At 39.3% G+C, this 26,364-nt stretch overlaps 1 protein-coding gene across 3 annotated transcripts in view; it reads left to right on the top strand.

Moving 5' to 3' along the window:
* Window positions 1-26,364, top strand: part of LOC109400937 (cadherin-87A) — a 1,070,191-nt gene that overhangs the window by 889,590 nt on the left and 154,237 nt on the right. For all 3 annotated transcript variants that reach the window (XM_062846776.1, XM_062846777.1, XM_062846778.1), the window contains one exon: window positions 11,513-11,617. In XM_062846776.1, coding sequence (XP_062702760.1) covers window positions 11,513-11,617 — 105 coding nt within the window. The remainder of the gene's footprint in view (window positions 1-11,512; window positions 11,618-26,364) is intronic.

Here is a 26,364-nt window from a genome sequence, read left to right as displayed (position 1 = left end):
GTAGGTTTGTTTCCCGAGCTTCCTTCAGGGATTTCCCGGATTTCTACACTGATTCCTCTCGGGATTCCTTCTGGGATGTTCTTGGATTCCTTTGGAGCAGATTCTCCCCGGGATTGCTTTTGATAATTCTTCCCGGAATTTCTTCATTTATTCCTCCCTGGTTTCCTTCATAGATTTCTCTAGGGACTACTTCCGATATGTTTTTAGAAAGGTGTCGAACATTTTTTTAGGCATTCTTATGAGCTTTCTTCCTGGATCCTACCACCATTTCTCTCATAACTTCTTCCTATTAATTCCGAAATTTATTTAGGATTCCCAGTGGGATTCTTTTAATTTTTCATTTGGGCCTATCCATAAACTACAGTCATTGCACAATTTTTGGTCACTTTGTCAGACAGTTCACCATGCAATTCAAATGGAATTGACCCATAATTGTGGGTGACCCATGATTGTGCTATGACTGTACGTAGAATTTAAGGGGAGAGGGCTCTCGCCAAAGTCTATGATGATTGCTAATTTCGAACAAAAGTCTACGACGGGGAGGGAGCGTCTGGGATGGCCCAAAAAAGTCTGCGTAGTTTATGGACAGCGTCTTAACGAAGCTCCTCAAGGTACTCATGTGAGGTCTCATCCTATCCTGGATTTCTTCAAAGGCATTTTTATAGAATACTCTCGGAGTTCTCTTCGGTATTTATCCTGGGATTTCTACAGGAGGGTTTTCCCGGATTTTACCAGGGATTTCTCCGGGATTTTCAAGGAGAATTTTTATGAGAATATTCCAGAGATTTCTCCCAGGCCTCTCCCATAGATTTCTTCAGGAACTCCTCCCAAGATTTATTCATAAGACCTGCTGTGGATTCTTCATTCAATACTTCTCGCATTCTCTTTAATGATATTCTCTGGTTTTCTTCTGGCATTCTTACAGGTATTACTCCAGTGTTTTAATCATACATTTCTATCTGGACTCCTCTCGGGATTACTTCTTAGATTACTTCTGAAATTTCTTCAGGGATTCATTCCGGGTATCCTTCAGGGATTTCTACTGAATTCTCTAAAACAAACTCCTTGCGATTTTTCCAGGGATTTCTCCTGATATTCCAGCAAGGATTTCTGACGGGGTTTTTCATGGAACCTTTAAGGAAATCATCCCGGGAAAAATCCTCCATTTTTAAAGATTTAGATCTTTGAAAGAATTTCTTATCAAATTCGAGAATATATCAAAGTATGTATTGTGGAAATCGTATAAATGTTACTGAAAAAATCTCCTCATACGTTTCTTACAGGGTTCCTTTGGGGATTCATCTAGGTGTTCTTGCTGCCGTTTTTTCTTTTTCAATTGTATGAAGGAGGTCCTTTATTTCATGAGTCGGGAACTCTTTTAGTGATTTGTTCTGATAATATTCCAAGAACTCCTTCCACGAATTGTTATAAGAATTTCACTGATAATTATTGAAAGAACGTTTTTAGGATTTTTGCCAGGACACGTCAAGAAAATCTACCATGGATTCTTCCAAAGAATTTCTGCGGATAGTCTTCTAATTTATTGTCATTCTTTCGATCAAATGTTCGGATGTGTTTTCGAAGATTGGTCCAGAAATTATGTTAACTAAGGACTCCTCTAGTATTTTTTTAACAAGTCTTTCGGAATTGTTTTAAATAGTAAGTCAGAAGTTGTCTCCTTCTATGCTTGCTTCTGTTAATCGTCCAATGATTCCCAAAGAATTTTCCCAATGATTTCTTCAAGAATTCTTCTAAGGACTTCTCCAGAAAACCTTTCAAGGGGCTGTCCATTAATAACGTAAGGGAATTTTAGCGATTTTTCGACACCCCTCCCGCCCTTGTAAGATTTTTTGTATTAGAACCCAAAAAAATTGTTTTTCGCGTAAGATTTTTCAAACCCCTCGCTCCCCCATAAACCCTAATGAAATTAATGGACAGCCCCCAAGGACAAGCTTAGAAGCTTTTCAATTAACTCCACTAAAAATTGCTACCCTTTGAAATTCCATAATTCTTTTGAGAATTCGCCTGGTAATTTTTACAAGAATTCTCTCAAGAGTTAACATAAGGAGTACATCAGGCATTTTTTCATGGATTTCTCAAGGAAATATACAAGATTTTTTCAAGGAATCATTTTGGGATTAGTCTAGAAAACTTGCTGATGTTTTTTCCAAATATACCGTCGTGCGGGGCTACTTTTGAAATGCGGGGCTACTTTGGACACTTTTGAATATGGATTTTTTGAATTCAAAATATGGTTCAAATCTGTTTGATGTCTTAGGGACTATTATGAAGCAATAGTTTACCCTTCATTTGGTTGAAATTATTTTTCAAACAGACCGTTTATTGCTTGTCAGTACGCGAAAAAACATCGAATAAACCAATAAAATATACATAACGTATCAGAACATTTCGTTTGTATGCATTGTTTTTACAGTTCATAAAATTCAAAGGGTTGATCAATTCATTCAAAATGTATCAACGTAGCATATACAATCAAATATTTGTATCGTTATACGTTATAAAAGACCGTTTCACCCAAATAAAGGATTGGTGGTCCCTTTTTTCAGACTATCTATATAGGAATATCACGCTGCTCATAATACCAAAGGTAGCACAGAACCATCTTCAAACGCATATTTTTATTGAAATTATGTATGATACAGTATACTACAGTATTGCTACAACGTTGTTTTCTAAATAACCCTGCAATTTGAAATGCAGTTTTGTTATAGATAAAAATGTCCAAAGAAGCCCCCATCCGGTTCTATATGAGATGTGTCCGATTGGTGTATGAACACCTTTTTTGTTTATTGATGGATTTAGCTCAAATTTTGCATACATCCTACATACATACTCATGATTATTGTGTATAAAAATTGCGGTAATTCATTCACTAGTCTGGGAGTTATAACGTCTTGAAGTTGAAAAACCATGAAAAAGTGTAAGGTACACCGGGGCAAGTTGAAACGGGTGGGGCAAGATGAAACGCGAAGTTTTGAAATTGATTTCAATACAATTTGTAAATTTTTCGTTCTTCATAAGACTGTTTGAATCAAAAACCATGTGTTATGGCATTCAAGCTGTTTACCATCATTGGATAACATCTTGTTAACCCGCTGTTTCATCTTGCCCCACCCGTTTCAACTTGCCCCGGTGTACCTTATAAAAAAGCCCCGCACGACGGTACGTCAATAACTCTTTCAATGATCCTTTAATCATTCTTTTTGGAATAATTGATTTCTTTCAACAACTTTTTAATTTATTTCAATAGTTTATCGAAGAATTTGACTTCTTCTCCATTTTAGTGTTGACGAGATGTTTATCCCTAAGCTTCTTCATCTTGGAACCCAGGGCTTTTCTTCCCATCTAACGGATGAACTCACATTTTGTGAGTTTGTCGGTAGTATGATTCGACCCCAGGTCCTCGGCGGGATAGTCACGGGCTTTGCTTATCACACACATTCTTCACAGATTTCTGCAAGATTTTTGCAGGAGATTTTGCCAAAATTATTGTTAATAATCTTGCAGGACTTTCCAAGGAATTCTTCAGAGAACTCCCGAAAGAATATTCTTACAGCAATACTTTCAATATATATCGCCGTTCGGGGTGACATTGGGCCTAGAGGGTCACATTGGTCCATCGATCTTACGGATTCAACAGAGGTCAGAGAATCTGACGGGGAATGCCAAGTATCTTATAATTATGTTTTCTAGTAGTGTAGCTCAAAATATTCATTCTCGTTGTATTCTAAACGTGCGGAATAGTGGCCCAATGGCAGCCCGCTTTGGCCCAATGACACCCAAATGACGGTTTTCTGAAGATTATTGAAATAATTCCTGCAGGGATGATTTCAAGAAACCCTTCAGGAGTTTATTCAAAAGCCCTTCCAGGAATTCTCTCTTGAATATCTACGGAAATACTTTCAAAAAATGCCTCTATAAGTCCTTTAACCATTTCAGGACGGTTGGGTCACTGGCGCGTTCTACAGCGGCGAGGTTAGTGAAAAAAGTCGTCCCGAAGGGGTTGAAGGATACTTTCAGTGATTCTCTCAACGATTTTTTCAGAAATTCCTTTCAGTAATGTCTCTACCCAAGTAACAATGATAATAACAGCTTATTCAGCCAAAATTTTTAAAATCAAGCTTTAGAGCGGTTTATTAAGCTGTTGTGCAGCATTAATATTCGTTGGGTAGGATCGGTTCCGGTTTTTAAACTTTTACTTTCGAGTTCCCCCGGAAATTCTTAAAGGATTTTTTTTTTTGCAGAAATTTTTGGAGAGGCCCTTGGAAAGAATCCCTAGGAGCACTTTTGAATGAACTTATAGTGAAATCTCTAAAAGTATTCCTATAGGGATTGTGAAAGAGATTAACACGGTTTTCATGGAAGCTTTCTGAGTTAATATCAAGGTATTTGTAGTATTAGTAGAAGTATTTGTAGTAGTAAACTCGCGGAAGATTCCTTTGAGAGAGTTCTTGGAGATATTTTTGGCAGAATTTTTGAGGTAATCCTCAGAACAATCTCTGGAGCAATTCTGGAGGAATGTAGGCTCATGTAGGTACGTTTTAACAATTTCTAAATGGCACAAATTTCCCAAATGAGGAGAACGTGCCTCTGAATCCGACCCACTGATTTGTTCGTGACTTTCTGGGGAATTCCTTGGAAAAAATTTAAAAGAATTCTTTTCTTTTGCTAAGCGTGTGCGACCCTTACACTGTTCGTCAAACTTTCAGATAAAACTACAAGGTAAAAGTGCTCCATACATCGTTCATAGAATTTTATGCCCAATTCTGCGAAAAGTTTCAGAGATTATTGTAAGATTTAGTCAAAATCCAAAGGCACGCACAAGCTTACGTACCTAAATAATTTTAGCATTTGATGAAGAATACTTCTATCTTTTATTGAGGATGCTAGTATAATATATTTAAGTGACAACGGATGATTTCTATTGCATCGTTGATAGATGACAATCAATGTGGTTAAATTTTCACGTTTATTTGTCTGTGAAGCTATCTTAAACGGATTTAACACTAATCAGTTGTGCGTAAGTATCAATATATTCAATATTTTTGATAAGCCATCAATATTTTGTGAAATTGAACAATTTTGGTTGATTTTTAATGTTTGGATAAATGTCACCCCCTAGAAGGGGTTAAATTGGGCCAATTTTAATTAAGCTACAACATCGTCAAAAAAATTTAAGAGCATTTATATCTACACTAGTCCTGAGTTATACCTATATGAACGAGTATACGAAATTTAAAGTTAATTTAGAGCTAAAATATTGTTGTAACGACTTATAAAAGGAAGGACTATACAATTTTGGCCCAATGACACCCCCACTGATGGTACCACATCCATGGGTTAGGTAAAAATTTACATTTTACTACCCGGATCCAGTTCCGGGTAACTACCGGTTGTACCAAATATGGTCTGACACTATTTTCTTGTTAACTGTTCATCCGGTTACCAAAAACGCTGCAAAATGATGTGTCGCATGCATAGTATGACAATTCTGGCGGAACACTCGGAACCAGTTTTGGAACACTACCAGTTGTTTCTAATGTGATCTAAGGCTACTTTCTTGCTAACCATTCATCAGGTTATCGTAAAAGCTACGATTTGATGTGTCACATGCCTGGATTTGGATCATTTTTACAAATGGCCACTTCCGGCCACTCAAAACCGATTCCGAAATATTTGCTGGCCGTTCATTAGGTAATCGAAAAAGCCGCTCTTTGATGTGACGCATGTATGGGTTTGGTTCACTTTAAGATTTGACCATTTCGGCAGGATACTTGGATCCGGTTCCGGAACATTACCGGTTCAGATATGGTCTGAGACTATTTTCCTGCTTATTGTTCATCAGGTTATCGAAAATTCCGTGGTTTGATGTGTCGCATGCATGAGTTTGAATCACTTTTATACTTGGCCTCTTCCGGCGAGACACACAGAACCGGTTCCGGAACACTACCGGTTCAGATATAGTCTGAAACTATTTTCCTGCTTACCGCTCATTAGATTATCGAAAATTCCGTGGTTCGATGTGTCGCATGCATGGGTTTGATTCACTTTTATATTTGGCCACTTCCGGCGGGACGTTCGAAACCGGTTCCGGAACACTACCAGTTCAGATATGGTCTGAGACAATTTTCCTGCTTACCGTTCATCAGATTATCGAAAATGCCGTGGTTTGATGTGTCGCATGCATGGGTTTGTTCCACTTTAATATTTGGCCACTTCCGGCGGGATGTCTGGAACCGGTTCCGGAACATTACCGGTTCAGATATGGTCTGAGACTATTTTCCTGCTTACCGCTCATCAGATTATTGAAAATTCCGTGGTTTGATGTGTCGCATGCATGAGTTTGTTTCACTTCTTTATTTGGCCACTTCTGGCGGGATGTCCGGAACCGGTTCCGGAACACAACCGGTTCAGATATGATCAAAGACAATTTTCCTGCTTACCGCTCATCAGGTTACCGAAAATGCCGTGGTTAGATGTGTCGCATGCATGTGTTTGTTTCACTTTTATACTTGGCCACTTCCGGCGGGATGTCCGGAACCGGTTCCGGAACATTAAAGGTTCAGAAATGGTCAGAGATAATTTTTCTGCTTACCGCTCATCAGGTTATCGAAAATGCCGTGGTTTGATGTGTCGCATGCATGGGTTTGTTGCATTTTCATATCTGGCCGCTTATTGGGGTACCGTTCCGGAACACCTAAATGGCCATTTTTCCGGAACGGCTGGACCGATCCGAACCATTTTCAATAGGAAACAATGGGACCAGATTCCCCGTCGAATGAACCGTCGGTCATTAAAATCGGTTGAGGTTTACTGCCAAAAAGTGATGTTTTTTTTTTGTCCACACACACACATACGCACACACATACACACATACACACACACACATACACACACACAGACATCACCTCAATTCGTCGAGCTGAGTTGATTGGTATATGTGACTTGACCCTCCGGGCCTTCTATCAAAAAGTCATTTTTGAAGTGAACATATAGCCTTTCCGGTACACTTAGTGTACGAGAAAGGCAAAAATGGTGTGGTTTGTACGACTCCAAAGGAGTTGCAGATTATTGCGAATCTTTTCTGAAATCCTCATACTGGTCAACAACTTGTGCGCCGACAGCCCATGCACCGGTTTATGCGCCATACAAAATGTAAATAAACAAGTGTCAAAATGGTTCGCGCCAAGAGCTCTATCTTTCATAGGGTTCGGATCCATTTTTTTCTGAACTTTCTTTTGTCTGAAAATAATGTACAGCAAGGATATGATTGACTTCATTAAACCACTGATTAATAATGATTTGGCTAGTGAAAAACTTGCACATAGGCAATCGGCGCGCAATTGTGCGCTGGTGTGTGGGTTTGAGTTAATCGTCGCAAAGTGTCCAACACACATTATACTCTGGCGCGTAACCTAGAGGTTTAAGAGAAACTTGTCGAAATGCTGAAAATTCTCGAGAAACTCAATATATTTGAATATTTGATGTTACTGTTTATACTTAAAGCAATTGGAATTTGAATACTTGAAAGGATTGGAGCAGCTGTATGTGACATGGACTAAACTCAAGGACATATTTAATGGCCGTAAATGTCCCAAAAGTATATAATAATATCTATTAATCGTTGGATAGGTCCAACTTCATTTTTTTAATAGCACATATGACTACTGTTACAAGTGTGTACATCTAAAGTTCTATTCTTTGGAAGAGCTGAAGCATCCTTAACCTTCTTCGTGCATGAGCTTGCGCTCACCTCGTTTAGGGGTCATAATGACTCCAAGCACGACGAGGGTTAGAGAACTTTGAAAATGTTTGAATGGAAGGAACCTCATGGAGGTCTTAGCTGTTACAGAATGTCTATGGAGTCGTGATAACTTTTGAAACGCCACGCCACTCACTGGAAAATGCTTTGAGGCCCCCGTAGACTCCTCATAAGCTGAAGCCTTCTGAAACTTTCCGATAACCCTTGAGACGCCTTGGAACGCTTCGAACCTTTGAGGTCCCCCGTAGTTTTTTTTTAAGCGCCACTAACACCCTCCAAAGTCACCTGAAATCCGCCGACACGCCTTCTAATCTCTTAGAAAATGCGTTGCCTTCCGTATGCTTTTCTTAAACTTAAATGAACTCCCCTGAAACCTGTTGGATCCTCTCGAAATACTTTGAAACGACACAAAACACCTTGAAAGCTTTCCAAACACTCCGTAAACTTCCAATAAATTCTACTGAAGCCCTATGGAATCTACTGAAACGCTTTAAAACCCTTGTGCAGCCTCGTTAAACCTTATGAAAACCCGTGGCAAGTCTTTAAACGCTTTTGTAAACTCTTGAGTCCTTATTGAAGCTTTATTGAAACTTTCTGAAGTCTGTTGAAGCCCTTTGAAATCCCCTGAAAGCATCGAAACATTTTGAAATGGCCCTAAATCGTTCTGGAGTTTACTGAAACTCCCTTATATATACATCATTCAGTCTCTCTGAACACTCAGGAAACGCCTTGACAACCAGCAAAAAACCCCACTAGAATTCTCCTGAAAACTTCAGAATCCCAGAAGGAATTTCGGAAATTATCTTGAGTATTCTTCCTGCAGATCCTTCCCATAGATTTTAAAAGTATCTGCTTTAGAAATACCAAAAGCAACTTCTAAGGAAAACGCAGGAGATCTTCAGGAGAAGTTCCAAATGAAACTTCTTGATGAATCCCAGAACACGTGTTTGAAGGAATCCCAGAAATATAAAAGAAATTGCTGAACAAATTCCACAATAAACTATATAAGGAACAGCACAAGAAAGTCCATGTAAATCTCCTTGGAAAAAACCTTCTGCAATCTCTAACAATTTCTTCTTCGACCGTGCAGAGTGCGGATTCTTCTAAAGTTTCCTTATGTAGGAAATCCATATGGAATCCCTTTTTAAAATTCAGTTGCGATTCTTACATCTTTCTGAGACTTGTTTCTTGTAGACGAAGAGTTGCTTCTGCTTTTTTTTTTTTTGAAATTACCTTCACAATTGCCCAGAACTCCTTGATTAGTATGAAAGAAACTTGAATTTTCCAAACTTGTAGAAAAAGTTACCATTGTAACTTTTTCAATTTCAATTGCAAATGCCCTCAAACACGTGCAAATAAAACCTACGTGATATTGAAGTTTCTTCCACAAATTTCTTCAAAAATTATCCCAAAATGTTGACAGAAATGCCTTTAAAATAATCCATCAAAGATTTATTCAAAAACATTCTTCAGGGATTCTTTTAGTTTCCAACAGGGATTTCACATTCATTCCTCCGAAATTTCCAAGATCAATATTTTTGAAAATCTTGTATGGATTGCTTCAAAATTCGTTCCATGATTTTTTTAGAAAATTCTCAAAGAAATCCTTTTAAAACCATAGACGGATATCTTCGGAAGATTGCCGAAACTTGCTTCAGATTTTCTTCCGAAATTTTCCCAGAGATACATCAGAAAATCATTCAATGATGCTCTGCTCGGTATTTCAATTTGCATACTCACGGTTGATAACAGATTGATCTTCCAGTATGCGTCCTTTCGAAATTAATTTAAGGCGATATTTTTATCTCCAGAGACTTCTTCAGAATCTTTGGGATATCTTCATGAGTTTTTGTAAGGGATGCCTTCAAAAGTATTTCCATAGAGCTTTTCAGAATTTCTTCTTGAAATACCTACAGGGATTTCATTGAAAATTCGAAAATTCGGTTTCTCCAAAATTGCTTGAGAAACTCCTTCAGTAATTCTCTGCAAGCTCCTGCGGATCCTTTAACAATATCTCCTGGGATTTCTTTGGAGATCCCTGTAGAACTTTTTAAGATATTCCTTCAGAGATTTTTTTACGATTTTGTTTCATTTTAATTTCTTAAAAAATCATGACAGATGGTGGAACTCTGCATGTAATTCCAAGGAAAAATTGGTTGATAAATTTCTGGAGCGATTCTGGAACAAATCCGTGAAGAAATTTCTAAAAGAATTTCCAAAACAAGATCGTGGACAGAAGTGCTAGTGGAATTCTTATAAAAATCCTCCAAAAAACATGACTGATGGATCCTTTATAGAGAATTTTCAGAAAGAATCATTGGATGAAGTCCTGAGGATATCTCTTAAAAAATTAAAAAAAAAATCTATCGCAATTTCTTAAGAGCTTGGTTAACAAAAATTTTTGAGATTTTTTCCGAAGGAAACAAAAGAAACATCTTCAAGGAACTTTTGAAGAATAAATCTAAAAAAAAATTTTTTTGAAGGAATCTTTGAAAGAATATCTGTAAAAACTGGAGAACCGTTGCCAGGGATTCATAGAAAACTTTTTTGAGAAGTTCCTTAAATAAATGTTAGGGAATAGATGTTGGCGTAATTTCTACAGGAATTGCAGAGCGAAACTTCGGAAAAAATTCAACAGAATCCCTGAAGGAAGGCCTAAATAAATCAAAAGCAATCTCTTGAGAAATTTCTGGAGGAACTACTTATTGGAGAAACCCCTGGAGAAACTGTCAGAAGAATGTCTTAAGACTGAAAAAAATCCTGAATGAATGAAGTAATACACAGTTAGAAAAAAACACCGACTTCGGTAATGTTTTACCGAGATCTCAACCGTTAAGTTTGTTTTACAGGAAAAAATCGGTAAAGGTAGTAACTTTTACCGAAGTTTGTTAGAGTTTGACAGATAAACGATTCCATTTAACCGAAATTTGTTATTTTTTTACAGAGTTTCGTTAAAAAGCCATTACCGAACGCTCAGCGGTTGAGATTTCGGTAAAAATTTCCGAATGCGATTAGCTGTGTACCTGAAGGAACCTCTGGACAAATTTTAGCAAATATTTCTGAAAAAAATTGGAATAATTCATGCGGAACTCATACAAATAATCCCAGCAAGAATGTCTCATCAGCGATATTTTTTGAAAAAGAATAGTGAAATTTTAATGCACGGAGGAGTCATTTCACATTTAGCATGATGAAGATGTTCTTCTTCTTCTCTTCTTCTTATCTGTGACTCTACGTCCCCACTAGGACTTGGCCTGCCAAGCTCCAACTCAGTATTCTTTGAGCACTTCCACAGTTATTATTTGAAGGGCTTCCTTTGCCTACCATTGCATGAATTTGTATAATGTGAGGCAATGACAATAATATACTATGCCCAGGGAGTCGAGATATTTTTTCCGACCGGAACGGGAATCGTACCCGCCCTCTCCGGATTGGCGATCCATAACTTTAACCGCTAGGCTAACTGGAAACCCCTTGAAGATATCTGGAGTACAAAAATGGTGAATAAAATACTCATAATGGGCCGCCCAAAATCCAAGATGGTGGCCTTAAATTCAGATTGCGACTATTTCAAGGAGCTTCATGCTCAAAACCACGTAATATGAGTATATTTCATAGTATTTTTTCAGTCATTTTCTTTTAACCTATCAATGACCAAAAGAGTTATATCTACTGTCTTCTCATTCGTAAATTCATGCATTCTAATAAACACATCAATTTCATTTCCAGGTGATTCGAATCACGGTGCTGGTAACAGATACGACCGCCCCCTCCATCCAGCAGGGTGAGGGACTACTCATAATCACAATCATCGACGTGAACGAGGAACCACCGGTAAGTCCACTCCACGTACACATATCCAACATCCATATTGTCCTTGATTTGGCTTCTTTTCTCCGCATTTTCCGCTCCGTCAGTCGCAGAATAAGCCATCCATTTCCAACACGGCGCAATAATAAGACAGGCAATTTCAACCCGTCGAGTCGTCTTCCTCGACGCTTCGCCATTGGTTTTTCTGATGAACTTTTCCCTCTGAATGCGATTTGTCCCAACTGTACCGATCTTGTCCGGGCTCAATAGGTACCCAGACCTTCTCCGAATGCTGCTTAAGCTTCAATTTTCTGCCAGTTTTGCTCGGTTAGTGGCAGGCAGCAATGAAACAATTCCTAGCTAGCTAGCGCTAGAAGATGACTCTTGGCTGGCAGCTCGAGAGGAAGACTGGAGAAATATGGCGAAAGACCGACGACGAACGGGGAGAGCAAAACTAGGTACCTACTATGAATGCAACCAAGTATGAAATTCAATATGAATATTAATAATTGCTTGAGCGGATTTGCCACCGGCTCTGTTGGAATACCAACAACAGTCGGTGTGGGGTTGAGACCGGAGCATAGACCGGTGGGAGTAAAAGAAAATCTTGAAAACAACATTTTTTAATTCAAAAAGTTTTAAAATTTGATTAGGTTACAAAGTTGACAATTTCCATAATTTTGAATACCTATTTAAAAATATTTCAAAATCAATTCTTAAAATTGACAAAATTTTCAATAGTGATAAAATCGGTGATAAAACTAGAAACAAACAAACTGAAAAATTTTTCAGTTTCAAACCAGCCTAACCACAAAACACTCCCCCCACATACCACAGCAGTCCATGTGGAAACATTTGATGCTACCTCTTCCGCAAGGATTCGCCACAACCGGATTGCTCCCCGAGTCTCGAGTCCCACTAGTCAGGTCAAGTCTCCGGCTTCGAAGGCCTCGGGTAAAATTTTCATTAGGAATAATTTCCATTTGACTGCCACAGCCAAGTGGATCGGATCGTTTACTGGCCACTAAATATTACTGTGGAAAGGAGAGGACGTTACCGCACCGTAGTCGTTGCTGCAGGCGGGGGTTCCGGTTTGGGTCCACTCTTCTTCCAGGGTGGCGATTCTGATGGAGAGTGTGTGTATTTGATTTGAATGTCTGTGCCAATGGTCATTTCTCTGGTTAATTTCAGAATTGAATGAGATAATATAACTAAGCTACTACAACATATATTATCTTCTAAATACTTCAAAGGTTCAACTTCTACCTTCTCTCTTCTTTATTCAATGTTCTTACTTCACACTTTGACATACGTTCTTTTTTCTACCTACAACATTTTATCTCATTATACTTCATCTCTTACTCCTTTTATTTTATCTTCTCTTCTGTCTTGAATATTCTTTCTCATTTTTTCTTCTATCTGCTATCTTTTTTCTTCTTTTTCTATATCTATCTTTTATTTTCTATCATCTATCCTCCATATCTCAGACTTTATCCCTTAACTTCTATTAGTTACCACTCGGGTATTCCGAAACGGATCCCGCCACATAAACGACTTCAATTTAACAAGGAAGGAAGACGGTTGTGGTCAGTCAGGGCTGGACGAAGAAGAGACCATCCACGTATAAGAGACAAAGATATAATTGAGGTGCAAACAGCAGTCTGGTGGTTGCCTGCTAATTCCTTATGGGTTGCACCTGATGTTGTAATGTGGATTCTCATCATTCCCATGATGATGGCACGATGGCAAGTGGTAAATGGCAGTGATGTGACCTTCTATTAACCATTGTAAGATTGTGGTTTTTGATCATCTGCTCTCAGATGACCATTTCCGTCACTTGCAGTGTATACACTCCCGTTCAAAAGTTTGGGGTCACCCCCTCAAAAATATGTCATTTTTTTAGGCCCATATCTCCGCCAATTTGCGTCCGATTTCAAAACCCTAGGTTTCATTCAAAAGATAATAAGTCAAAGAAACTTTGAACATGATTTAAAAGAAACGTTTTCAAAAAATTTTGTATGTAAACTTAACCCAAAGTTGCCAAATTTTCTAAAAAATGAATATAAACTTACGGCAGTGTCGCTGGAAGTTGGGTCGACCAAATTTTAAGATGAGAGCGGCAATATGACCCATTTTCTATTAGCTTTCAACTACTTTTTACAGAACTTAGCTAAAAAATCTAGAAAAAAAGTTATTAAGTAAATTAATCCTTGATGTCATGGACCAAAAGTTTGGGGTTACCCCTCAATATGATGTATCGGCCAAAAGTTTGGGGTCACTTTCGTAAAACATGAAAAAGTGATTTGGTGATATCTTCGTCATCTATACCCGGGTAGAGCGAAATGGCAAATGAAGGGCAAAATTTACCATTAAAATAGAATGTTTGAATGGCAAAATTTGCTATTAGTTTGTTTGAAATAAGAGTAAAAATAACAAAAATAATAACAAAATTTCTATGGCATAACAACTAAAGAATAACAGATTTTGCCATTGTAATAACAAAATAATAGCAAAAAGAATGTCAAAATAATAACATATTTTAATATGATGGTAAATTATGTTATTGTTTTGATATTGTGACAGGACAGTATGATTGTAATATTTGTTATTATTATGTTATTATACTAATTAATAATAACTCACCAATTACAAGTTTTACAATGATAGCTTATTTTGTTATTTATATGTCATCCTGAGCTATTATAAAAAACTAAAGAATTGCAAATTTAGATATGATGACAAAATATGTTATTCTTTAGTTATTGGTTTGTTATTCACCTCTACCCGGGTAGTTCAATTTTAATTATTTCTGGCTCATTTCAAAGATAATCAACTAAATTTACGTTTGATGTCTTCAACTTAACGTATTTAACGATTTTTGTATATAAAAATGTTATGTAAAGTTAACACATTTTACCACGCTTCAAAAAATGAGGCAACTTTACGTTAAGTTTTAGTATGTAAATTTCAACAAATATGTGTGGTTCAATGTCTATGCAGTAAGTATCATTCATTTTGTTTCAAATAAGCCAAGAAGAATTAAAATTGAATGAAAGATGACAAAGATATCAACAAATCACTTTTCCATGTTTTACGATAGTGACCCCAAACTTTTGGCCGATACAGCATTTTGAGGGGTGACCCCAAACTTTTGGTCGATGACATCAAGGATTAATTAACTTAATAACTTTTTTTCCTAGATTTTTTAGCTAAGTTCTGTAAAAAGCAGTTGAAAGCTAATAGAAAATGGGTCATATTACCGCTCTTATCTTAAAATTTGGTCGACCTAACTTCCAGCGACACTGCCGTAAGTTTATATTCATTTTTTAGAAAATTTGGCAACTTTAGGTTAAGTTTACATACAAAATTTTTTGAAAAAGTTTCTTTTAAATCATGTTCAAAGTTTTTTTGACTTATTATCTTTTGAATGAAACCTAGGGTTTTGAAATCGGACGCAAATTGGCGGAGATATGGGCCTAAAAAAATGACATGTTTTTGAGGGGGTGACCCCAAACTTTTGAACGGGAGTGTATATAATAGTGTTACGACGATTGTTCTGGAATTTGCAAAGTAATGATTATCCTTCACAGTACCAGGTGCCAACATCAAAAGTTTAAAAATCTGTAACTTTTTCAAATTTCATCCGATTTTGATGAAAATTTAACAGAAAATCACAAATGAATTGAATTTTAGACATATGCAATGGAACCATAAAAGTTCACCGTTGTTCCGGATTTAGGCCGGAAAAACCTGGGGTAAATACCCTAGGTACCAAAACAGGGACTTTTTGAGGCAAACACGCGAGAACGTGTTGAAATTCGCAACAAATCAATTGATTTTAAATCTTAATTCTAGTACACCTGTACATGCACGGTTCTGAGACAGTTGAACTTGTTCCGGCTGCGTAGCAGGCCAGAACCGGTTCCGGTAGGGACCCAAAGGGGACACTTTCTGAATTTCACAGAACCACATCGTTCGACGGCTCAAATTTCATGATTTTTTATCTAGAAGCCAATATTCATGGCGCCAATGGTCAGAAATGGTTCTTGCTACTTCCGGATATTTCGGAACCGATTCCGGTGGGGACCCAAAGGGGACACTTTCTGAATTTCAAAGAACCACATCGTTCGACGGCTCAAAATTTATGATTTTTCATATGGATGTCAAAAGACATAGTGCTGATGGCCAATAATTGATCTGGCTACTTCCGGATATTTCGGAACCGGTTCCAACAGGGACCCAAAGGGGACACTTTCTGAATTTCACAGAACCACATCGTTCGACGGCTCAAATTTCATGGTTTTTAATCTAGAAGCCAATAGCCACAGTGCCAATGATCAAAAATAATTTTGGCCACTGCCGGCTATTCCAGAACTGCTTCCGGTAGGGACCCAAAGAGGGGTCTCCAGTTAGCCTAGTGGTTAAGGCTATAGATCACCAATCCGGAGACGGCGGGTTCGATTCCCGTTCCGGTCGGGAGAATTTTCTTGACATAGTCACATAGTGTATCATTGTACTTGCCACACAATGTACAAATCTATGCAATAGCAGGCAAAGAAAGCCCTTCAATCAATAACTGTGGTAGTGCTCAAAGAACACTAAGTTGAAGTAAGGCAGGCCAAGCTCCAATGCGAACGTCGTGCCAATTCAATTTTTGGAATTGTGTCGTTTTTTGTGGACGACCCCATGAAATTGTTTTTTTTTTGTTACAACATTTCCTAAGGATTTTAAGGAATTTTCATGCGTTCTACTAAGTTATTCTTTGTGATGAAATATACTTCCTTCTGATTTTTCTTTCTTATTGGAACAACGCTCTAAGTTGAACAGAGCTTGCATTTCGATATGGAAAAATCCCAAAAAGATTTCCTGGCGGAGTTCTTGGACAAATCCCTGGAGGAATCACAGGAGAAATATTGGACTGAATTCTTAAGCGACACTAGAACTACAAGATTTTCCTAGAATTTTAGAATCTTGCTTGATTTGTGAATCACTTGATAATTAGGTATTCATTCGGAAACTCTTGCGGGAAAAATGCTGCTGGTATTTATTCAGGAATTTCTGGTGGAATGCACTTAGAAAATCTGATGAGATTCTTTGGGAATCCTTGGAGCAATCACAGTACGGATTTGTATATGAATACTTGGAGAAGCATCTGGAGGAGCAATCTCATAAAGAATTTCCCATCAGGCATTTATGGCGACATGCAAGGAGGATTTTTCCAAAGATTTTTCCATGGATTCCTTCAACAGTTCTCCTTGACATTTCACCGCGGATTGCTCTAACAATGCTTTCAGTATTTCTTCTAGGGAAGTTCTTTCTGTGATTTTTACAGACATTTTCCAAAAGATTTCAACACTAATTCCGCTTGGAGAATCCCCAAGAATGCCTGCCTTTTTCTCCATAAAATCCTCATGTGGTACCTGAAGAGATTTTTTCAAGGGTTCCTCCAGGAATTTCTCTTAGAGCTTATCCAACAATTCATCCGATTTTGAGGGGTTCATCTAATACTTTTTGATGAGTTTCATGCAGCAGTCTCTGCTGTGACTATGGATTCCAATAGAAATTCAGCTGAGATTTTTTATAGGGATTCCTTCTGAGTTTCTCTAAAGCACCTTCTATGAATATCTCTTAGTATTCTTGCTTTAAACCCTCTTCAGATTCGTTTGAGAGTTTCTATTGAAATTGCTCTTGGAATGCTGCTGGGATTTCTCCTGGTGTTCGTACAAAAATACCATTTGTAAATGCTTGAGTTAGAATGCTTGGAGAATGCCATACTTGGTGAAAATTGTAGGAAAAACACATTTTTACAAGTATATTGATAACCACATTTTAGTATAGTCAAACGATTGCAAGATGATCGACAACATCCTTGGTTTCTGGAACATTCGGAAGCGACCAGATCAATTATTGACCATCGGCGCTATGCCTATTGATATTCAGATGAGAAATCATGAATTTTGAGCTGTCAAATGATGAGGTTACTTCATATTATGAAAGTGTCCGTTTTGGATCCTTACCGGATGCGGTTTCGGAACATCCGGTAGTGGCCAAAACAATTTTTGATCATTGGGTCTACGACTATTAGCTACTAGATAAAAAAGATACTAGACATGAATTTTCAGCCATCGAACGAGGGGGTTACGTGAATTTCTGATAGTGTCCTCTTTGGGCCCCTATCCGAACCATTCTTGGTATATCCGGAAGTGTCTAGATCCATTGCCCGCCATCGGCACTATGTCTATTGTGTACTGTACCTAAACATTATTTCATAAAACCTTCCTGGAAAACCGACGTTTTCCATAAGATCAGCAAGTTACATTTCTCAAAAGTCAACCGACGTTTCCCGTAAGGCAAAAAGCCAATAATTTTCCTGTGTTCATGAAACACTTGAGTTTACAGTTTCTCTTCATATTTCTTCCGCCACATGTTTTCAAAGCAGACCCAAAACGATTCCGTGTCGTGGGTCAAATTTCAAACCTTTTCAAACATGCACTGATGTTTGACAACATGCGCTACAAGAAATTAAACACCATCGTTCAACAACGCGTGTGGCAATTGTTGAACGATGATGATATACTTTTCGAGGCATGCGTTAAGCACCATGCTGTGTTTGGAAACGCCCATTCTTGGCAATAGTCTTTTTGTTTAAATGAATTTGTCCAGGCTCCACCCTCAGGCAAATTTTGTAAGTTAGCTGCTAAGTTTCTTTTAGCAATAAATTAATTCTCAATCTGATCGTCTAAGTGTTATGATTCATTGAAGAAGTACCAAAGGTATGATAATTGATATCAAGATGAAAAATCATAAATTTTGAGCCGTCGAACGATGTGGTTCTTTGAAATTCAGAAATTGTCGCTTTTGGGTCCCTACCGGAACCAGTTCCGGAACATCTGGAAGAGACCAGAAGCATTTTTGTTCATTGGCGCTATGACTATTGCCTTCTAGATGAAAAATCATAAAATTTGAGCAGACGAACGATGTGGTTCTGTGAAATTCAGAAAGTGTTCCCTTTGGGTTTCTACCGGAACCGGTTCCGGAATGTCCGGAACTGTCCAGAACCATTTTCGATCATTGGCGTTATGACTATTGGCTTCTAGTTGAAAAAGTCATGAAATTTGAGCCGTCGAACAATGTGGTTCTGTGAAATTCAGAAAGTGTTTCCTTTGGGTCCCTACCGGAACCGGTTCCGGAATATCCGAAAGTGGCCAGAACCATTTTTGTTCATTGGCGCTATGACTATTGGCCTCTAGATAAAAAATCATGAAATTTGAGCTGTCGAACGATGTAGTTCTGCGAAATTCAGAGTGTCCCCTTTGGGTCCCTGCCGGAACCGGTTCCGGATTATCCGGAATTGGCCAGATCCTTTGTTGGACATCGGCACTATGCCTATTGACATCCAGATGAAAAATCTTGAATTTTGAGCCGTCGAACGATGACGTTCTGTGAAATTCAGAAAGTGTCCCCTTTGGGTCCCTACCGGAACCGGTTCCGGCCTGCTACGCGACCGGAACATGTTTAACTGTCTCGGAACCGTGCATGTACAGGTGTGCTAGAATGAAGATTTAAAATTGATTGATTTGTTGCGAATTTCAACACGTTTTCGCGTGTTTGTCTCAAAAAGTCCCTGTTTTGGTACCTAGGGTACCCCAGGTTTTTCCGGCCTAAATCCGGAACAACGGTGAACTTTTATGATTCCATTGCATATGTCTAAAATTCAACTCATTTGTGATTTTCTGTAAAATTTTCATCAAAATCGGATGAAATTTGACAAAGTTACAGATTTTTAAACTTTTGATGTTGGCATCTGGTACTGTGAAGGTTATTGCAATCAAAGTTTTCCCTCTAGAACGTAATGACACATGATGTTTAACTAACGGTTCATAATTCTCAAAATAGATTTTCGTGCCATGTTATAGAAGGAGGACTTGGGGAGTCTGTTACGTTTACCTGGCAGCCGAGACAACCAAATTGCATGTGTAATGAGGTTTATGTTCATGTTATACGTACTTTTATGCGGTGAACAGGGATGGGAACACTCAATTGCAAAGAGTTACACTCACTTGCTATTTTCTCAGCTTAGAAGCATGCAATCAAGAAACGATGTATGGACGACTTTTGCTTTGTGGTTTTGTCTAAAACTTTGCCGAATAGAGTAGAGGTCGCACACGAATCTCTGATTAACATTCACCTCGTGGAAAGTTGCCTTTACAGCTCCCTCACGACTTCGATATGCGTGTGCAACCCCTACTCTATTCGGCAAAGTTTTAGACAAAACCACAAGGCAAAAGACGTCCATACATCGTTTCTTGATTGCACGCTTCTGAGCTGAGAAAATAGAAAGTGAGTGTAACTCTTTCCAAGTGAGTGTTCCCATCCTTGGCGGTGAAGGTACATCGCACAATATTGCAGTTAAAGTGCCTTATGCATACAAAAGTGTAGGCACTATACGTGTGTTGGCGGATCAATAATAACGCAATATGAATTGAAGCCATATCTTATGCGATGTACAGTGTACACGATTACGAAGTAGTATAGCATCTTATGCGACTTAATGATATTCGAAAAAAAATTCTTGTCATCCAATATCAAATTAATGATCTCTGGATTGTCGATCCACACTTCACACTTAAGGAGAAACATCCGAGGATATAAATATGGCTGCCACAATGGCCGACTTGAACCCTTGCTCACGTTTTCAAGAACATCAATCTTAAAAATTCGTAAACAAATGCGCTCGATTTGGAAAAGCTGCTTCTTTTTGCACGTGAGTAAAGCCAGATTAAGCAAGTGTGGTTTGATTCGATGTTTCGTTCTTCAGATTTGTTGCAAATTGCAAGTTTGTATGCAAAATTGCGAACAGTACTTATGAAACAGACTGATTATTATCATTCTCATTTGTACACCAGGGCGAGTTCCTATGGGAATTCCTTCGACTTTTTCTAGTACTTCTTCTACCAAATCCTCGTGCCTTTCTACAGTAAGACATTTTAAGTTAATAAATAAAAATAAAATCGTGTTAAGTACTGTTCCTTTGAATTCCACTAAGAATTTGCATCCTTCGACAGATACGTATTTCGACCTCAACTGTAAGGTCGGCTTCAGTGTCAAGTCAAGTTCAAGACATCTAAGAATTTTCGGAAAAAAAAAAATGGCAAAGCAATTTTCAAAACCGTGTCCCAAGAAAGTTCTAATACAATATGTAGCCGAAAAAATAAAAAAAAATTATTATTATAAATTCACCTGGGAATTTTTTTAAGGAATTATTGATGAATTACCGCTGGCTGCAAAAATTTCCATAATATCAGGTATCAGAAGGCCGGCTCCAGCGGCACGTTATTCTCCATTTGGGACATTTGTGCCATCGCCAAAATAATAGCATATTTCATCATCTTTCTGAGGGAAAAGGAAGGAAATAAGGATAAGGATGGGGATAAGGACAGGTAGGGAAATAGGAAAAAATACCCTGAAAGAGGGTACTAACGCATAAGCGTACCACAAAGGGTTCAAACAGTGCCCTGAAAAGAGCATTGTAATAACGCATAAAGCGAGAGAGAGCCTAAATCTCTTTACCACAGCGGGTTAAGAACAACAGAATATCCTGAAGATTCAGGTGTCTGACGTCAGTTTCACTCAATAAGTGTTTACCGAATACTCGGAAACGCAGTTGCACAAAAACTAGACAGTTACATATCAAATGATACGAAGTTCCATACATAATCGGATTCACAGCTATCACATGCAAATGAATCAGCTTGCTGAATATTCGCCATGTGATATCTGAGTCGGCAGTGGCCAGTCAATGCCTTGACCGGAATGCTGCAATTCTGCTTTGACAGATTTGTAAGATACTTCGCCACCCTTGGAGATGGCTCAGTACAATTTGGTTTGTCGACATGACTCCAAACTATTCCAGTATTGTCCGTGTTGAGTGGCAGCCGAGGTGTGAATCTGAAGCTTTACCCAACACTTCGATATCGGAATAGCAGGGCCAATGAAGTCATGTCATGATGCTCCCGTGCGAGCTAACTCATCAGCCAATTCATTTCCAGCGATGGAAGAATGGCCTGGTACAAGGTGAACAGCGTTTGCTCAATTCATCTCCTCGATTTGAGTTCTACAAGCGATAACTATCTTCGACCTGGAGTTGGTCGACGCTTGTGCTTCAATAGCAGCCAAGTGGAGCGGACCTGGTGTGATGGTTAGAACACTTGACTATCACGCTGAGAACCTGGGATCGAATCCCACTCCCGACAAACTCACAAAATGTGGGTTCTTCCTTCGGAAGGGAAGTAAAGCGTGAGCCCCGAGATGAACTAGCCTGAGGCTAAAAATCTCGTTAATACAGATAAAAAAAATAGCAGCCTGCCTATCTGAACAGAAGTATATTACTTTGCCCATTACGTCCTGATTGCACTCCGCACATAAGAGCAAAGATTTCGGCCTGAAAAACGGCGCAGTGTCTACTAAGTTAAAAAGACTGATGCAGCCTTAGCTCACGAGAATAAACATCAGCACCTGCTCGACCTTCGAGAAGGGAGCCATCAGTGTAACATACGATGCCGTCTGAAATACTTCTTTCCAGATATCCAGATGTCCACTCTTCCCGGGAAGGGAATTTCGTGGAAAATGTCCTATATGGAAAATTACAAGCAATTGTAAGATCACTTGGAGCACGGACAAATTTGTCCCAATTCACCAAAAATGGAAACAACGAGGTGTGTGTTGATGCGCGGTTTACAGGAGTTTCCTCTAGTATACCGAGTACCCGTAGACGGTAAGTACAAGAAAGTGCTTCTTGTTTGAGATGAATGTGTAGTGGAGCAACGTCAAAGAGAGCTTCGAGCGCTGCCGTGGGAGTTGAAGAGAACGCTCCAGACATCGCCATTATGCACATCCTTTGGAGATGGCCTAATTTTGATTGGATCGTTCTCATTTCACCCTTTTGCCACCACACAAGACATCCATAGGCCAATATTGGTCGAACCACAGTTGTGCAAATCCATTTGATATACTTGGGTTTTAGACCCCACGTTGTACCTAATGTTCGCTGGCATTGCCCGAAGGCCATACAAGCTTTCTTGATTCTGAACGCAATGTGAGGTGTACAGTCCAGGAAAGCTTGGAATCAAGAATAACTCCGACGTACTTTACCTGTTCAGTCACATCGATTTCAGAATCAAAGAGATGCAAAGGTCGAACGCCATCACGGTTTCGCCTCTCCGTAAAAAGAACAATAGATGTATCCGAGTTTTACTCGGATTTACCGAAAGGCCATATTGGCGACACCAACCCTCAACTACCTGAAGAGCGCTTTGCATCAGGTCGAAAAGGGTGCTGATGCACATACCGACTAACAATGTTAGGTAGTCGTCGGCAAAACCATAAGTAGGAAAACCGCTATTATTGAGATGCCTCAATAGCGTATCTGCTACGAGATTCCACAAAAGTGGTGATAAGACTCCACCTTGGGGCATCCACAAACACTCAATTTCCTAATCGCCGCTTGACGCAATGTCGAGAAGAGATGTCGGTTTTTGAGCATTTGGTGAATTCAATTGGAAATCATTGGAGATATACCATGACCCCGTGCGGCTTCCAATATGGCATCGAAAGGCACGTTGTCAAAGGCACCCTCTATATCTAAGAAAACACCCAAGCAGGATTGCTTTTGAGCGAATGCTTTCTCGATATCGTAAACAACATTGTGTAAAAGAGTCATAGTGGACTTACCAGATTGGTAGGCAAGTAGTTTTTTCAAAACATGTTTGAAATAATCAAATCCATTCTGAAGCTTAAATAGGATAAACCCCATCTGCCCCAGGGGATTTGAATGGAGGAAAGCTATTAAGTGCCCACTCAATTGATTTTTTAGTTACAATACTCCAAGCCGAAGCCAGGGAATCATAACTACAAGAAAAGACATCAGGTTCATCCGAAGATGTAATATCCACACATCCAGAGCAGTGGGTTCTGAATAAGCATTCCAGAACTTCCTCATTAGAGGCAGTCAAATCACCATTTGGCAAACGAAGTTCGTTCACTCGAAAATCCTTAGATTTCGCTGACTTCACCCAAACTGGAAACATTTGTACAAAGGTTTTTCCAGCCGGATCGATCAGCAGACCGGAAATCTCTCCTGTAGGCCTTACGAGCCGACCTGAAAACCTCTGATCCAGCCGAACGTCGTGTGTTCCAGCTATTTCTACATTGTTTCCTGAGTTTCGCCAGATCAGAGTTCCACCAAGGGATTCCTCTTGTGATCTTCACAGACCGTAGAGGGCATGCTTCTTCAAAAGCTGCCATGATGAAGGTCGTTTTAGTATCAACGGCATCATCTAAATCACTTTGAGTATCAATGGATGGTGAGTATCCATGAAGTTTGGCCGTAACCAAATCAGTAAAAAGATCCCAGTTTGTTGACCGTGGATTCCTGAAACGCAATGTTTGCGAAGTAACATTTAAACGTTCAAAAAAGTTGTTGCGATGCTCAGATAAAGATTCTTAATTTGACACATGCCAATTGGTCAGCTTGTGACTAATTCTACTAGAGCAATGAATAAAGTCTAACACTTCCTAGCAGATACCATGAAGGTTGGGCGGTTGCCTATGTTAAGTAGTGCAAGATCTGTACTACTTAAGTACTCCATCAAACTGGAACCTCTCAAGTTAATGTCTGAGCTGCCCCAGTTGATATGGTGAGCGTTAGCATCACTGCCAACAATTAGCGGAAGGTCATTTAAAGTACAGTATGCGATGACTTGCTTGAAAGTATCCGTAGGGGATGGTTCATCATGCGGTAAATAAACCGAACAATAGACGTATTTCATGTTGAGGTTTCCAACAGATGCATCAATTGTGATAGCACATACATCTCTGGTGGTTAGTTCAGAGATGAATGTAGCAATTATTGCGTTGTTGACAAACACACTGGCTCCAGACATGACACGTGAGTTTTCCATTTCATGTTTACTGAAAGTAGCAAACACCGGGTTCACAAGGTTTCCTAGATAGAAATTCCCCTTACGAAAGTAAGGTTCTTGGCCCAAGGACACTTCGGCTGTACCATTTTGCATAAGTCTGCAAAAATTGATTGTTGCTGTTCTTTTATGCTGAAGATTGATCTGAGCTCTCCTAACCGTAGCCACTACCCAAACTAGGTAAGATTAAACTCTTCGCAATAACAGCACAACAAAGAACAGCAGCAATAAAACAAGATCGGTATCGATTGGAAAACGCCAAAGGCGAGGATACACAGAGTACACTGTGTAAATCGCATAATGCGAAACCATATAGGTGAACATTTCAACTTATTAACAACATCTTCGCTCTTATTTAGCCTCAAATGAGACTAAAGAAAGGCAGCTGATTGTCTCAGAGAAACACAAGGTCCACTGCATCATTGCTCCGGTTATCGAGGGAATTGTTGCAGATATTTCTTGAATGAGCTTTCGGTGGAATCCCCAGATGGACCTCCCAAAGAAACTTCCCAAGTGCAGCTTCTAGGAAATTCTCAATAGAAAATTATGCAGAATCCTACAAAAAGTATTCCTCCAGGACTCCTAAAAGATTTCCTAGATAGATGTTCTGGAGAAACCATTAGAAAAATGAATTCCCCGAGGTATCGCTACATAGATGGAACTTCTGGTGAAATCTCCAGATGGAAGTCTAGACTCTAGAGAGAATTCCCAGGCAAACTTCCATTCTGTACATATCCTCAGAAGCAACTCCTGATGTAATTCCCAGAAGGAACTCTTGGAGAAGTATCCAGACAGAACTCCTGGCGAATTTTCGAAAAAATAAACCCAGAAGCCAGGGATAGGGTGCGACTCAAAACTCTTTGCGCGTAGCTGAGTAGCAGGCTTTGTTCCAGTGGGGACGTAACGACAAAAAAATAGAAATGCTAATATTGATTGTTGGAGGAATCTCAGAGTTAGCATTTTCCAGGCATTTTATATCCCGAGATGTTCGAGGATGGACAAACACTGGAGTACGATCAACTAAGCATCATTTTCTGCACAAAATTGATGTACATAGGTACAAGGACAGCAGACGAATCACACAATCTCTAAGAACAGTGCAATTTATGTTATCCTTACAGCACTAGATTATCAAACGAACCGCATAAACCGCCCGGAACGCATGCAATCCATTCACAATCAACCCCAGCTCATAATTCTTGCCCATGTACGGGGCCGGCCGGGCACACTCAGCCACGGTCAGTTTCTTTCCCAAGCCCAATTTACCCCGGAAATGGTCACATTTATCCTCTCCGAAGATAGCCCCTCTAGCCCGAGCCCGAGCAGCCCACCTTCCCTGGGACAGATGGCCAAAGCAAATAAAAACAATAAAATGCTACTCGATTCAGTTCTGTTCTGTGGCAACTATGGAATGGTATGGTAGGCCCGAGCAAGGAGGCAGACAAACAGGCAATCAAGAATCCTTCATCAAGAACTAACCGGCCAACAGAGGGTAGGATCATCATCTGTATCTAATGGTCGGTGATCTATCTCAATGGGGCCTAGGCTAGGCTCGGCCGCTCGGGAACAGCTGTGCGGTATTCTCAACATCCTTTCTTTTCCGGTGCGCCGCTGGGGGGGAGGTTGGGATTTATTTCGACGATAATTGGGACAGGGTGTGTGCTACTCCGCTTCTGATCTAAATGGTTTTCTCCGGCTGGCTGGAGAGATTTCATCTAATTTTACGACTGAAGATGATGATGATGACGCACAGGATGGGCATTTAAAACCCAAAAGACTTCTCCGGAGTCGATT

This window comes from Aedes albopictus, chromosome 1 (assembly GCF_035046485.1).
Source record: "Aedes albopictus strain Foshan chromosome 1, AalbF5, whole genome shotgun sequence".
In the NCBI taxonomy this organism is placed as follows: Eukaryota; Metazoa; Arthropoda; class Insecta; order Diptera; family Culicidae; genus Aedes; species Aedes albopictus.
The sequence above is the reverse complement of the archived record's forward strand: the minus strand, read 5'-3'. Positions and strand labels throughout refer to the sequence as shown.